Raw genomic sequence first — 15,235 nt, 5'->3', positions numbered from 1 at the left:
TCCCGGCTGTGGGATTTTTGTGGTTGGAACCTTATATTCAGGGAAGTTCCCAAACCGCGGAGGGAGCTGGCGCTTCCTCTGTTTTAATTTTGGGTCCTGTGAGCTAAGAATAGCTGGCCGCGCAGGGCCGGTTTGGACGGGAGCACTTGCAGGATGGTGTCTGTTTCTGTCTCGGCCCCGAGCTCCTCACACTGCTCCTGTTTCTGCCTTAGCCCCGAGCTGGGACATGGGGGGATGCGGGGGACGTGGGAGACCCGGTCTGGTGTCTCCAGGAAGCGGATCACTGCCCAAAATGTGAACTCTGACTCCAGTTTAGGATCCCAGAGTGTCTGATCTGGGAGGCTGCTCCCTCCACTGCTTCCCGTTTTATCCGAGGAAGGATGGGGTTGACCCCACCTCTAGGCTCCCAGGCAGGGGCCCAGCCTGGAGCCAGCACTCCCCAGACTTGCTTTTTCTTTCTTGCTTTTTTGCTTTTTAATTGTTTTGAAACAGGGTCTCACTCTGTCACCCAGGATGGAGTACAGTGGTGCAATCTTGGCTCACTGTAACCTCCGCCTCCCTGGCTCAAGCCATCCTCCCTCCTTAGCCTCCCGAGTAGCTGGGACTACAGGCGTGTGCTACCATGCCCAACTAATCTAAAAAAATTGTTTTTTTGTAGAGACCGGGTCTCACTATGCCATCGAGGCTGGTCTCGAACTCCTGGACTCAAGTGATCCTCCCGCCTCAGCCTCCCACAGTGCTGGGACTATAGGTGTGAGCCACTGTGCCTGGCCTGGTTTTTCTTTCTTGTAAGCTTTGGGGTCCTCTGTTCACCCTGATCCTTACCCAGGACCCCAGCGTTTGGAAGCAGTGGATGTAGAATTCTGAGGTGGAGGCTGTGCTGGGGTATCCAGAACCCACTTGCCTGGGCAGCCCAAGACCCCCTTGGAACCTGAGTCTGGGGCGGAGGTTGGACCCTCCCTGCTCCTCAGCCCCCGCTGACCGGTATCCAGAGTGACCCCGCACAGCCAGTGGGGCCAGGAGAGTATGGGGCTTCTCCGTTTCTCAGCACAGGCAGTTTGTCACTTGTAGCCTTGAGGATGCTGCTAAGGTCACGGAGGGTCCCCGAGCCTTGACCCGGGCTTGGTGCCCTACAGTGTCCATGTGAGGCCATGGCAGCCCGGGAGGGCCTGTGTGCACCCTCACTCAGGGGCAGGACGGCGGGCTCAGGAGCTCTGAGGCAGATGTGACGTGCTGAGGGTCCCACACTGTGCACGTGGGGGACCCTGATCCATGGGGGGACCAGAGCCGGGATCTGCCTGGCATGTCCACCTCACGAGGCCCAGGCAGGAGGGAGAGTGGGCGCTGTTCACAGCTCGAGACCCCCACTCTGCCTGCCTGGGCCTCTTCCTCTTCTCACTGGCCCTGGGGTCTGCCATGCTGGGTTCCACAGCGGTGCCTTCAGACTGAAGTTGCTGCCCCCACAGCCATGCGTGGGAGCCGGGACTGGCTTTCTGGTGGGCTTCACCTCACGGCTTTGGGGGTGTGTGGCTGTGGCGTGACTCTGCTCCTCCCAGCTTTGAAGTGCGAGGGGATGAGGCCGTGATGCAGCCATCTGGGGCCATTGTGGGGACAGCCAGGCATCACCAGCCATGTCACCCCACTGTCAGTGCGTCTGCAGGCTGCAGAAGGGGCCAGTCACGAGTGGCTGCTGTATGTATTTTTATTTTCCATTTTTTTTCTGTTAATAGAGGTGAAGTCTCGATATGTTGCCCAAGCTGGTCTCTCACGAGCTCAGGCGATCCTCCTGCCTTGGCCTCCCAGAGTGCTGGAATTACAGGTCTGAGCCGCTGCACCTGGCAGCCGCTATCAATGCTCCAGTTTTCCAGGCTTTCTGTGTGAAGGTGCTGGAGAGATCCCCAGGCCCCTGGAGGGCTGTTGTCCACCCTGCTGCCACCCAGGTCACAGCTCTGACACCTCCAGCTCCTGGGGTGTGGAGGGGACAGGGACATTTTTGGAGACAGCGGGGGGAGGGGGGTTGGGGGGCGACTGGGGCCTCCCTTCCACCTCTGCTTCTGAAGTTTGGTCGGACTCCTCGTTACAGAACTGTGGGAGCCGAGGCCAAGCAGGTGCTGGCGAGACGGGGCAGAACTGAGACTGCGACCCAGGCCCTGTGCCCCCGGGCTGACTCCTGGGAAGTGGGTGGGATCGGTGTTAGGAAGCCACTTCCAGGCCCCCCGCCCTCCCTGTGCTGTGGGCTTGAGGAAGCCTCGCACCTGGAAATGGGGGTCACCTGCCTCCTCCCACACAAAGCCCCCCTCGGGGATGCCAGCAGACACACTCCTGAGCCCTCATGTGGGGGTCCCAGTGCCCACCAGCCTGCTCAGAGGTCAGCTCCCAGCCCCGCCTCACTGACCGTCTCAGCCACAGAAGGAACATGATCCCAAAAGGGGCAGCCTTTGGGGCCGGGCCCTCCCCCGGGGGCCCCTGGCAGCCTTCAGCTGTCTCCCCGCTGCGAGAGATGGATGGGCGCACGCGGCTTTAATGTCTGAGGTTCCCTGGGCAAAACACGCTTTGCATTCCTCCGGCTGGGCGTAATTGCTGGGCAGTCAGTGTGAATTATAAATTATTTTTCAAAAGAAGTGCTTTTTTCATGGCTGGCGGAAATCTAAAATGGCCTGGGCTGGGTCATTGCGCCTGCCGCTGCCCCGGGCGTCCGGCCCGCTCTCCGCTCTCTGGGGCAGACACGCGGCACTTTTTCTGCTGCCGACAGGCCTGGGCTTGGCGTTTCCGAAAAGACCGTTGTCACTGAGGAAGCCCCGTTTGTTCAGGCACCCGCAGTGGGCGGAGAAGTGCTGTCTACGCTGTCTCGGTCTTGGGCCAAGTTCCTGAGGTTTTCTCGGACCTCCTGGGCTGTGGACTTTTGCCACAAAGAGGGGACCTTGGGGAGGGCTTTGGCGGAAGATAGGACACCCCCAGGACTCTGAAATCGGGGCTCGCAGCCATTTTAGTGCTGCTCTGACCTGGAGCTGATGGAGAAACTGAGACCCGGGTATGGGGAGGGCCTGGGTTCATACCTGTACTTCCTGCATCTGCGTCTGCTGTGACTTGCAAGGCCTGGGGCTGTTTTCTCCCCAAGTGCCGGCCTCTCGGGGCCCCGCCCCCACCTTGCTGGTCTCTTGGTCCCCTGGACTGGGCACGCCAGGGCCACACATTGGAGTGGCGAGGTCAGTGTCGCCGGGCCGGGTTTCCGGTGGCTGCACGGGCAGCTGTGCCAACCAGGCCCGCAGCCATGGTCAGCTCTGCGCTCTGAGCCGCGGCTCTTCTCCTCTCCTGCACATGCCTTGGACAACAGAGTCCCACCGTGCTGTGCTGATGTGTGTGTATTTCAGGACAGAGTCCCCTTCTGGCTCCACACCCTTTACCGGGCCGGGGGTGCTCAGGGCCGTGGGAGCCGCGCTCCTCTCAGAGTGTCCCAGAGGGTGCGGGGCTGCACAGCAGAGTGCCAGAGCCACCTCTGTCTTCTGGTCTCCAGGCACCGGGGGAGGCAGGACCCGGGGACCCAGGTCGCTGACATTTCTGGTTCTCTCTGCGTGATGCCGGGCCCCTTCTCCCTGCAGCAGATTCCGTCTGAAAGCAGCCCCGTGCCATGGAACACGTCCAGAGCTGCCCCAGCTGCCCGACCCTCACAGGGCCGTGGGCTTGGTATTGGCAGCATGAAAGCAACACCCGGGGCCGCACCGTCCCGGCTCCTCTCTCTGTCCCAGGCAGCCTGGGCACATTACATGCGCTGAGCTGCACTTCTCCAGTCTCGTGTGAGGATGGAGAATGATGGTGTGTGGTGCCGTGCACACAGTAGGTGCTCTGTGGATGCCACTTCTGTTCTTCCAGAGCAGACAAAGTGCTGAGTGTGTGAGTGGAGGTTCAAGGTGACCTTGCTGTCTCCAGGACGGTGTGGAGTCTGGCCGTGCGAGCATCGATTCTGGAACAAGGTTGTCCCATTTCAGTTCTTGGCCTCACCGCTTGGCAGCCCAGGGGGCACAGGCAGGCCACACCGGCCCTGAGCCTCTGTTTCTTCCCTGGAGTGGAGATGATAGTAGGCCCAGCTGAAGGTGTGGATCTCGGGAGGTGCCTGTTCGCTGGGAAACATTCAGTGTAGTGAGCCATGCTTATCATCATCACCTTCTGGGAGGAGGAGGAATCTTGGCAGTGGTGGAGGCTGCTGAGGACTAGGGCTGGGTCAGCAGCTGTTTGCACGGGTGTCTAACCTCATTTCTGAGCTCAGGGACCTGACATCCCCCTGCAAGTCAATGGGAGGCAGACAAGGGCCAAGGTGGATGTGGCACCAGTGGAGCAGTGGTGAGGAATTTGGGGGGACAGAGAAGGAGCCCAAGCCAGAGACACAGGGAACAGCTGCTCATTTCAACCACTCTTGTCACGGGGAAACCGAAGACCAGACAGGACAAGACTAGTCCAAGGGTATGAAGGGTATGGGGAGTCATGGGCAGGCTGGGGTCGGAATTGCAATGTCCTGACTTTCCCCATCAGCACACTTTCATGTACCCAGTAAGAACCACTACCACCATCATCATTGCCACCATCACCACCGTCAGCACCATCATCACCACCATCACTATCACCCCTGCCATCACTGTCATCATTGCCAGCATCACTACCATTATCACCACCATCATCACCACCATTATCACCATCACCATCACATCACCATCACTATCACCATCACCATCATCACCACCACTATCACCATCATCACCATCACTATCACCATCACGATCATCACCACCATTATCACCATCACCATCATCACCATCACTATCACCATCATCACCATCACTATCACCATCACCATCATCACCACCACTATCACCCCTGCCATCACTATCATCATTGCCAACATCACTACCATTATCACCACCACCATCACCACCATTATCACCATCACCACCACCATCACCACTGTCACTATCCTCACCAACATCACCATCATTGCTACCGTTATCACCATCACCATCCTCACTACCACCATCATTATCACCATTATCATCACCACCATCACCATCCTCACCACCATCACCATCATCACTACCATTATCACCATCACCATCCTCACTACCACTATCATCATTATCACCATCGCTGTCACCATGATCACCACCGTTATCACCATCACCATTACTGTTATCACCATCCTCACCATCACCATCCTCACCATCACTATTCTCATCACCACCATTCTCACCACCGTGAATATCACCATCATCACCACCATCACCATCCTCACCACCATCACCATCATCACTACCATTATCACCATCACCATCCTCACTACCACCATTATCATTATCACCATCAACATCCTCAATACCATCACCATTATCACCATCAGTATCATCATAACCACCGTCACCATCATTATCACCACCATCAGCACCATCACCGTCACTGTCACCACCATCATCACCACTGTTACCATCACTATCCATCACTACTGCTGTCCTCATCACCATCACCATCATCACCATCACCACCACCATCGTCGTCATCACTGTGGCTGTCCTCACCACCATCACCACCATAACCATTAGCAGCAACATAACATTTGTTGAGACTCAGTTCTCATCATGACCCAGCAAGGCAGGGATTTTTATGGTCTCATTTCACCAGGGCACAGTGATGCAGGTGACACATTCAGACCTGAACTTGTCCACGTTGAGTGAACTTCCCACGGTGTCCTCCATGCTGAGGCTCTGGAAAGCAGGGGAGGGTGGGTGTCCTTAGGGTCCTCATCCCCATCATGGAAGTTGGGCTCAAGCCACACCTTTGCTGGGCTCAGTCATCTGATCTGTGAGTGGGAAGGTTGGCGCAGCTCTACGAGTCTGTTTCTGGACATTGACGGAGGCTTGGGAGTGAGTGGGGAGGGCCACGCTACCGGAAATGGCCTGTGCCCATGGGAAAGGTCAGCCTCGCCGCCAGGGTCCAGAATAAGCAACTGGAAAAAACCTGGCCTGAGCCCCACACAAGTCACCGCTGTGCCTCGGGGACTTGTGTACCATTCCTCCCCCATATCACTGGAGCTTGCATTTTTGTCATAGTTTTCCAGGGACAGGCATTTAGCATCACATGCCTTTCCTCCAGCCCTTCCCCCTTGAGCTGTTTTCCTTCCGCAGCAATCCGTCTCCCTTCCTTCATTCTCTGCTCCGCTCCTGCAGGGCCTCCTGCCCCAGTAGCTGGAGTCCCGCTCCATCCTAGCCAGGAGGGCTGCACAGGAGGGCTGCGGGCTGCGTCCCCTATGCTCACTGTGTCCCCAGGGCTGCTCTTCCTCACCCCCAACTGTGGAAGGGGCTCTGTGGTGGCCCCTCATTTTCCCATGTGATGGAGCCACTTTTGGTGTGCCCAAGGGGTCCCATTTTAAGGGAGACACAAGCAAGTTTGCATCTGGCTGTGGGTGGCATCAAGAGAAGGGAGAGGGGGCCGTGGGTAGGCGCAGGCCCTGGAGACGGGGCTAGGGCAGACCCCCACTTCACCACGGCAGTGGGTAACTTCAGACGCACTCCTCCGAAGCACTCACCTCCGCGTTCTCCTCCTCCTTGGCCCTCTGAGTTGTGACAATGTGATGGGCACAGCCCTGAGCACAGCCCCTGCCCCTGTCCAGGGCGCTCGGTAAACACCAAGTGGTGTTTGATTGCAATTTCTGTTCCTGTGAGTGATTGGAGTGGATGGGAAGACGCTTTGAACAGCACCCCTCAGGAGAAGAAAGTTTGGGGAGACTGACAGGCATTTGGGGGGCTCTTCTGAGTGTCAGGGGTCTTGCTTCTCATGTCCGGCCCATCTCTCTTTCCTGACATCTCCTTCCTACGTACGTTGTTTAGGAGGTGGGATAAATGACCCTTGTTCACCATTGTCCCCAGGCATTGTGGCAGCTGGGAGGGTCCCTGGCAGCCGCCTGCAGGGCTCAGAAGAGTTTATAGTTTTCTATCCTAACCTAGGTTTCCTAGCCTATCCTAACCCTTAGGATTAAATTTTGCTGGATGTATTAGTTAGCTGTGGCTGCGTAACAAATTCCCTGGATGTATCAGTTAGCTGTGGCTGCGTAACAAATTCCCCTCAAACTTAGTGACCTCTGTCAACAAAGTTACATTTGTTCCATTTCCCATGGGTCATGGAGGAAGCAGCTGCACGGCTCTGGCCTGGAACCCTCCTCGGGCTGTGGGGATCAGAAGGTTTTATGGGGCAGAGGAGATGTCTGTGGCGGCTTCCCCCCACAGGGCTGGAGGGTGGCTGGAAGGCGCTGCTCCTCCTCTGAGCTTCTCTGCAGCCGAGCGATCCCGGAGAGAGCAGGGCAGGAGCCACAGTATCTTTTACAACCTGGGTTTGCAAATCTCAGACTCATTTCCTTAGCATTCTCTAGTTGCCTCCATCAGCCCTATTCATCATGGTGCAGACCACACAGGGTGTGGTCACCCGGAGGCGAGTGAGGATCATTGGGGGCCGGCTGCTGCCGTGCCAGGTGTAACAGAAATACTCAAAATAACAGTGTCTTAAACCACAACGGCTGTTTCTCACGCTCTGGAAGGAGTCCGTCTAGGGCGGGTGCGTTGTTCTGTGGGGCCCGGGGAACCAGCTTTCTCTTACTGATGCTCCTCAGGGGCCCTGGATGGCTGCTGCAGCCCCAGCCATCATCTCCATGTGCCAGACAGCAGGAAGGAGGAGAGGGGAGGGACGTGTTCAGAAACTGCACATGCCACTGTGTCTGTGTGCCCGTGGTCAGCACGTGGTCAGTTGCACAGGTGGGAGGCACCTGGTAAACACTGCTCACTGCGGTTTTCTGTCTCAGGGTGTTATGGGAATTCATGAAACAGCATGTCAGGAAGGAGTAAAATACATCCCCGTTTGACAAATGGAGAGGTGGGGCAGCTTTGGGGCTTTTAGAGCCTGCTCTAGGCTTTCCTTCTTGGTTCTGTGGTTCCTGTCTAGGGTGGTCACTCAGCCCTGCGGAGCCTCAGTTTCTGCCTCTGGAAAATAAGGATAAAAGTATGTTCCCCTCACAGGGTTATCTGTTGCGAGTTCAATGTGGGTCAGCGTGTCCAAGAGCCCCCCTCCCCAGCCTGGAGTAGGCGTTCAACACAGCAGGTTCCCTCCTCCCTCCTCTCTCCACACCCCAGGGGACTTATCCAGGGTTATGGAAAAACCTCGTCACCAGCATGTCGTCTCTTGGTCCAGCTCACATCGCGGCATACACCCTACTCGAACACGTGGCCTCTGTCGATGGATGATACCATTGGAATTTCAGCAGAATCGGGCTTGCTGCTGTCCGGGCGGACTGTGTGTCTCTGTTTTCTGAATGTGCGGTGCTCAGTCGTGCCCACCATGTGGCTGCTCTGTACAGTTGTGGAGTTCGTGCACTGTACAAAGGCCCAGGCAGACGGCTGAGAGGGGCTGAGACCCAGGCTGCTTTCTGCGCACCAGGCTGGAGCCGACTGCTTGGAGCAGGGGCCTCATTCCTGTCTGCACCGGGGCCCGTCAGCTTGCTGGGATGTGTGCTTGAAGAAAGGGTGTGTTTTTCTAATTCACATTTATAATCCTAGTTTCTGGAATGAATTCTAATTTCTAATTCACATAACATGGACAGGGCCCTGTGTGTTGGTATTGTATTACTCAGCATGCTTTTCCCAGGGGTGAGGGAAGTCAAGCTTCAATGGGTAAGGATGCAGCTTCAGGCATGGCTGGATCCAGGGTCTCAGCTGATGTCAGCAGCACTCTCCCTTCTGCGTCATGTGCTTGAGTGTCTGTGTTGGCCTCAGTTTCTCCAGATGTGTTTATGAGCTCCCTCCCCTTCATGGCTAGAAACCCGGGTTCAGGCTCTGACTGGCTGTGTGCTCACTGCGTGGACCTACCACTGGCCCCGGCTGGGTGGGGAACTCTGCTGCCGGCCAGGACACTTAGCAGCCATGACGGGAGCTTTTCCAGAAGCCCCTCAGGAGGAAGGAGGCGGGGTGCATAGGACACCATGGCAGCTCACACAGCCTTCGGGTCATTGAGGACTTTCGGGACTTGGAATGCTTGGAGGGTCTCCTTAGAAGTTGCGAGTCATTTGGGGAAATCTGGAAACGTCAGGTTGATCCAGGCACAAAGATTCACGTTCTTGTCTGTTTTTCCTTTCTCCCGAACAGGGCAGCACGCTGAGGAAACGCAAGATGTACGAGGAGTTCCTCAGCAAGGTCTCCATCCTAGGTCAGTGGCTGCGCCCCTGTCCGGCTGTGTGTCCCGACATCCGGGTGCCTGCTGGCAACCCCAGCCTCTTCCCCATTCCGAGTGGCTGGCAAGTTGAGTGTTGTTGGTGTCATGGAAGTTTGGGGCGCAGCACACAGACATGCCCACACACATACACGTGCACACATGACACGCACTGTCACTTGCTGGCAAACCCCAAAAGCCCGCCTCCTCTCCCGTGGGCAGGGCTGCCCTGCTTCTCAGCGTCTCTGCCATCCTGTGCATTTCCTGTCTGCTTCTCCCTTTGCTGTCAGAGCCACGCCCCCAGCCTTCCCTCCACGCTGGTCCATGTAGAGCTGAAAGCTGGTGTTGGCTCCCGGTACACGTGCGAGCTAGGTGGAGCTGCTTTCCCTGACTCTGCTGGTTCCCTTCTAAGCGCGGTTTCTCTGGGAGCTGTCTCTGCCCTTCCTAGGCCACCATCATCGCTCTCAGTTCCGGGAAGGATAACAGGGCAGGCTGGTGATTCAGGTGCGCCTGGAGCCTTTTCACCTTTGGTGAACCTGCTCAACAGCCTGGCGGGGAAGACGCTGCTGCAACCTGAGTTATACGCGATGGCACCGGCCAGGCCAGTGGGGGCTCCTTGGGCTAGAGCAGGCAGAACCGTGCACATGTGTGTGTGTGCGCGCATGGGCGGTGTGCGTGCGTGTGTGCATGTGTGTGCGTGTGTGCATGTGTGAGGGTGTGTGTGCATGTGTGTGCTCATGAGTGTGCATATGTGGGTGCATGAGTGTGTGCAAGTGTGCACAGGTGTGTGTGTGGGGGGGGTGTGTGTAGAATGTGTGCATGGGTGTGAGTGAATGGGTGTGTGTGCATGTGGGGGGTGTGTGTGCGTGTGTAGAATGTGAGTGGGTGTGTGTGCACATGTGTGCATGTGTGTGTGCATGAGTGCATGTAGAATGTGCATGTGTGCATGTGTGTGGGGGTGTGAGTGCATGAGTGTGTGTGTGTGTCGTGTGTGTGTAGAATGTGTGTGAATGGGTGTGTGTGCACGTGTGTGTGCATGAATGCACATAGAATGTGTGCGTGTGCATGTGTGTGGGGAGTGTGAGTGCATGGGTGTGTCAGTGTGTGCATGTAGAATGTAAGTGTGTGAGAGGTTGTGTGTGTGTGTGTGTCTGTGTGCATGTGTGTGCACACCTGCGTGTGCATGGGTGTGAGTGTGCACGTGTGTAGGTGTGTCTGTGTGCATGTGCACACACACGTGTGTGTGCGTGGGTGTGAGTGTGCCTGTGTGCACGTATATGTGTGCAGTATGGCTGTGCCTGAGTTTCTTGGGGAGGACTTTGACCCTGTTCTCTCTGAAATCCTTCTGCGGAATGTCGAGAAGGGAGTGTGAGGTTCTTTCGATTGTGGTAAAATGCAGGTCACATCAAGCCGACCATTTTGACCTTTCCTGGAAGCACGTTTCAGGGCCGTCGAGTCCATACATGACGTCGTCGGCCCCGCTCCCATCCCAGAGCCCCATCCTCACCTGAGGCAGAGCCCCATCCCTGTGAGCCGTCACCCCCACCTGCCCTCCCAGCCCCAGTGGCCTCCGGACGCTCCCCGTCTCTGTGGGTTATTTGCCTGTTTGGGATGTTTTGTGGGAATGGAATCACCCATGTGGCTTCATGTCTGGTTTTAATTCTAGTGCCTTTTTAAAAATGTCATACTTGGAAAAACAAAACGAGTTGGTCCCCCAGATTTTATAGGGGCCGAGAGGAGGACATTTGATCCCTATGCGAAATCCCAAACGCAGGGTCTCTGCCGCCTTCTGGGTTCCTTTTGAGGCGGAGCTGGGTGGTCCGGGCCCTCGTGCCCACCAGGCACCGGGCACTGAATAGTCAGCCCTGCCCCCACAGATTCCTTCATTCCCCAGCACTGTCGAGGCAACGGCTGCTGCAGGCCATGAAGGACGAGACCTCTCCCTGCTCCAGGCGAGCGTCGGTGACCTCCGGCTGGAGGTGGCTTCTTGCTTCCTGCGTCCCGGGCTCTCAGGGGTGGTCAGACGTCCTTGCCGCGTGGCCTCCGTCCGCCCATTTATGTTCCTCTGATTAATGCAGCAGCTGGCAATGTGACCGGCTTCTCCGGGGCCTTCCAGAAGAGTAACAACAAGACACGATTCCCTTTTCCTGCCCAGTCACCATCAGCACAAAGTCCTCCAGAAAGGGCTGGCGGGGCGGTGCCTCCACAGGTGGCTTGGCAGGAGGGATGGCCCTGGACGAGGCTGAAGCTGTGGGCTTCGGCATTCCTGTCCCCACACCAGAAACCTGGGAATGGCATTTGCGCCTTGGTGCTCCTGGGACTCTGCTTTCTCCTCCTGAACGTGCAGGGCTCGGCCCCCTGGACAGGAGGCCTCGTAGAGTCAGCACGGCCTGCGTGGGAGCTGCGAGTCTGCAGAATTCCAGCTCAGAGCTTGGCGATGGCTTTCCCACCGGGGCAGGTGCACGCAGCCTTGTCCTGTGGCCGCAGGCTGACCTTGTGAGGTGCTTTTTGGGACACTTGGCTGCGTTTATTCTGCATAGTTTGCACAGTGAATGGAGATGGATCCCATCTCTACAAAATAAAAAATTAGCTGGGCGTGATGGTGCATGCCTGCAGTCCCAGCTACTTGGGAGGCTGAGGTGGGAGGGTCACTTGAGGCCATGAGCTCAAGACCAGCCTGGGTAACATAGCGAGTTTCTGTGTCTCCAAAAAAAAAAAAAAAAAATTATACAGGTGTGGTGGCTCATGTCTATAATCCCAGCACTTTGAGAGGCTGAGGTGGGAGGATCTCTTGAGCCCAGGAGTTCAAGGCTGCAGTGAGCCGTGATCACGCCACTGCACTCCAGCCTGGGTGACAGAGCAAGACGCTGTCTCTTGAAAAAAAAAAAAAACAAACAACTGGGGCCAAAAGTGCCATCTCCCTGTGGTTTCTTCTGTTAGTTTTCATCCAAGATTAATGTAGCCAGGAGATAATTTTTGTTTTCAGAACTCAGAATACTACAGGTTTCAAATGTAATAGAGGAAGCATTTGCTGATCAAATATGTGGAAATGAACTTCCTAACTGCAACTGACTTCTGAAATGAAATGCCTCGTGTGAATGTCCTTGTAAGGAAACCAGTAAACAAAACACTCCAAATTCATATGCTGGTCTCCTTCTGCACCCTGAACACAAACCATAATTGCACTAAAAAAATCACCTGCATCATTTAGTTGCCAGGTGTGCACTGATGTGTTGACCTGCTTGGGAGCACGCCTGGGTTCTGAATTATTCAGCAGCTTCTGTCTGGTACAGACCCTTTTTTTTTTTTTTTTTTTTTTGAGATGGAGTCTCACTCTGTCGCCCAAGCTGGAGTGCAGTGGTGCGATCTCGGCTCACTGCAACCTCCGCCTCCCGGGTTCATGCCATTCTCCTGCCTCACCTTCCTGAGTAGCTGGGACCACAGGCACCCGCCACCGCGCCCGGCTAATTTTTGTATTTTTAGTAGAGACGGGGTTTCACCGTGTTAGCCAGGATGGTCTCAATCTCCGGACCTTGTGATCCACCCGCCTCGACCCCCCAAAGTGCTGGGATTACAGGCGTGAGCCAGCGCGCCCGGCCGGTACAGACCCTGTTTTTAGGAAGCTGGTCAAGCAGCTCTGGTAGCGGGGGCCTCACCCCACTTCCCTATGCTGCAGAATCTGCCCCGGCCCTGGGGTTTGCGGGAAGCATTTTCCTTTGCAACGTACGGCATCAACAGGGATTTTTAAGGAGAGAAATCTCCCTCCTAACCTAGATCTAAAATAAATGCTTTGCTTTTTATTTTTAGCTTCTGACCTACATAGGTAGCATCTGATTTGTATAGGACAGGAAAGATTTTTAGTGTGTGTGAAAAAAGAAACAGTTAATCAGGTGATCATTATTTTCTTATAAAATCTGATGTTAGTAATTTTTTTTTTCCCTTCCAAGGGTTAGGGATGAATAAAGACAAGGAAGGGAAGACCTTGTGAGAAGGGCGGAAAGATACATTGAATTTTCAAACATTTAAAGATAAACTTGGCATGGGAATTAAACATTTTGACCTAAAAGAGTAGAAAGTATACTATGCCTTAATCTTACAACGTAAATGCAGTTCCAAGTTCTTTGATCAGTCCCCGATGAACAGTGTTTCTTTTGGATGGGCAGTTACCATTCTGAATTATTTTGTTATTCACATTTTTTTTTTTTTTTTTTTTGAGACGGGGTGTTGCTCCATCTCCCAAGCTGGAGTGCGGTGACATGATCATAACTCACTGCAGCCTCGACCTCCTGCGCTCAAGTGATCCTTTTGCCTCAGCCTCCTGAGAAGCTGGGACCACAGGTGTGCGCCACCATGCCTGGCTAATTTTTTAATTTTTGTAGAGACGAGATCTCACTATGTTGCCCAGGCTGGTCTTGAAGTCCTGGCCTTAAGTGTTCCTCCCACCTCAGCATCCTGAGTAGCTGAGACTACAGGTACACACCACCATGCCTGGCTAATTTAAAACATTTTTTTTTTTGTAGAGATGGGGTCTCATTATGTTGGCCAGGCTGGTTTTGAACTTCTGGCCTCAAGTGATCCTCCTGCCTCAGCCCAAAGCCCACTGTGCCTGGCTTCTGAATTATTTTAAACCACTTAGTAGCCTTTGTGCTTAGCTGGGACTCCATTGTTTGCAAAAATGTAAGCAGCTCTATTCTTTCGAAGATAACAAAAGTATTTTCATACTGAGTTAACCTGGAGTCAGTTTTCACTGTTGGGTATTTACATTAAGCCAGGGATAACTGTCAGAATAGCTCCCTCCGCACCTGGTAAAGAGGGCACATGAGCTGCATGCGTCCGGGACCTGCTGATTGCAAGAAAACCCAGGCCCCCTGGCACAGAGGTGCTGGGGGATAGTGTCACGGCCTCGTCTTATGCAGCTTACTGGTCACGGAGCTGGTGCTTCTGAGGACACCTTTCGGGAAGAGTGGTGGCCCTTGTCTTGGACTGGCCGGGGAGGCGTGAGCCCCAGGATGACCTGTCCTCCTCCTCTCCCCACAGAGTCCCTGGAGAAGTGGGAGCGTCTGACCGTGGCGGACGCGCTGGAGCCCGTCCAGTTTGAAGATGGAGAGAAAATCGTGGTCCAGGGAGAGCCTGGGGATGACTTTTACATCATCACGGAGGTGAGACGTGCTTCCCACGTGGGCGCTCTGGGTGTGTGCTTGGGTGGGGGCACTTCCTACCTTCTCCTCTTCCACTGCCCGCCTCATCCTCCCTCTGGAGTCAGTGCTGCTCTGTGACCGCACGCCTATCTGGGGCCTCCATGGGGTGGGTGGGCCATGGCCTCACACTCCTGCCACCGAGGTTCCTCCGGTCCTCTAGCATCGAAAGCCTCCCTTCTTAGAAAGGCGGTTGGTGCCTGATCTGCATGTGTGATGAAACTGCATGAAACTGGCCAGGCTCAGTGGCTCACGCCTGTAATCCCAGCGCTTTGGGAGGCTGAGGCGGGTGGATCACCTGAGGTCAGGAGTTCGAGACCAGCCTGGCCAACATGGCGAAAACTGTCTCTACTAAAATTACAAAAATTAGCCGGGTGTGGTGGCGCATGCCTGTAATGCCAGTTACTTGGGAGGCTGAAGTAGGAGAATCGCTTGAACCTGGGAGGTGGAGGTTGCAGTGAGCTGAGATGGCACCATTGCAGTCCAGCCTGGGCAACAGAGTGAGATTCCATCAAAAAAAAAAAAAAAGGAAAATAAAAAACCTGCATGAAACCTGCATACAGGGCGTGCAAGGGCGGGAACCTGCACACAGGGTGTGCAAGGGTGGGCAGAGCTGAGGAAGGGAGTGGGGTTGGGAATGGCACCACATCTGCATCCCAGCCATGGCGTGGCGCCGTGTGTACACAGCAGGTCACTGTCGGGGGCATCGCATACATTTAGGGTACACAGGATCTCTCTATATTATTTCTCACAGCCGCACTCCAATCTACGATGATGGCAAAATTAAAAGTTTAAAAAGACGGTGG

The 15,235-nt window shown here is 55.1% G+C and overlaps 1 protein-coding gene across 3 annotated transcripts in view; it reads left to right on the top strand.

Moving 5' to 3' along the window:
• PRKAR1B (protein kinase cAMP-dependent type I regulatory subunit beta) overlaps window positions 1-15,235 on the top strand; it is a 329,737-nt gene that overhangs the window by 283,012 nt on the left and 31,490 nt on the right. For all 3 annotated transcript variants that reach the window (XM_050784250.1, XM_050784249.1, XM_050784247.1), the window contains 2 exons: window positions 9,171-9,231; window positions 14,272-14,393. In XM_050784250.1, coding sequence (XP_050640207.1) covers window positions 9,171-9,231; window positions 14,272-14,393 — 183 coding nt within the window. The remainder of the gene's footprint in view (window positions 1-9,170; window positions 9,232-14,271; window positions 14,394-15,235) is intronic.

This window comes from Macaca thibetana, chromosome 3, assembly GCF_024542745.1.
Source record: "Macaca thibetana thibetana isolate TM-01 chromosome 3, ASM2454274v1, whole genome shotgun sequence".
Lineage (NCBI taxonomy): Eukaryota > Metazoa > Chordata > Mammalia > Primates > Cercopithecidae > Macaca > Macaca thibetana.
This window is presented reverse-complemented; position numbering and strand designations above follow the sequence as displayed.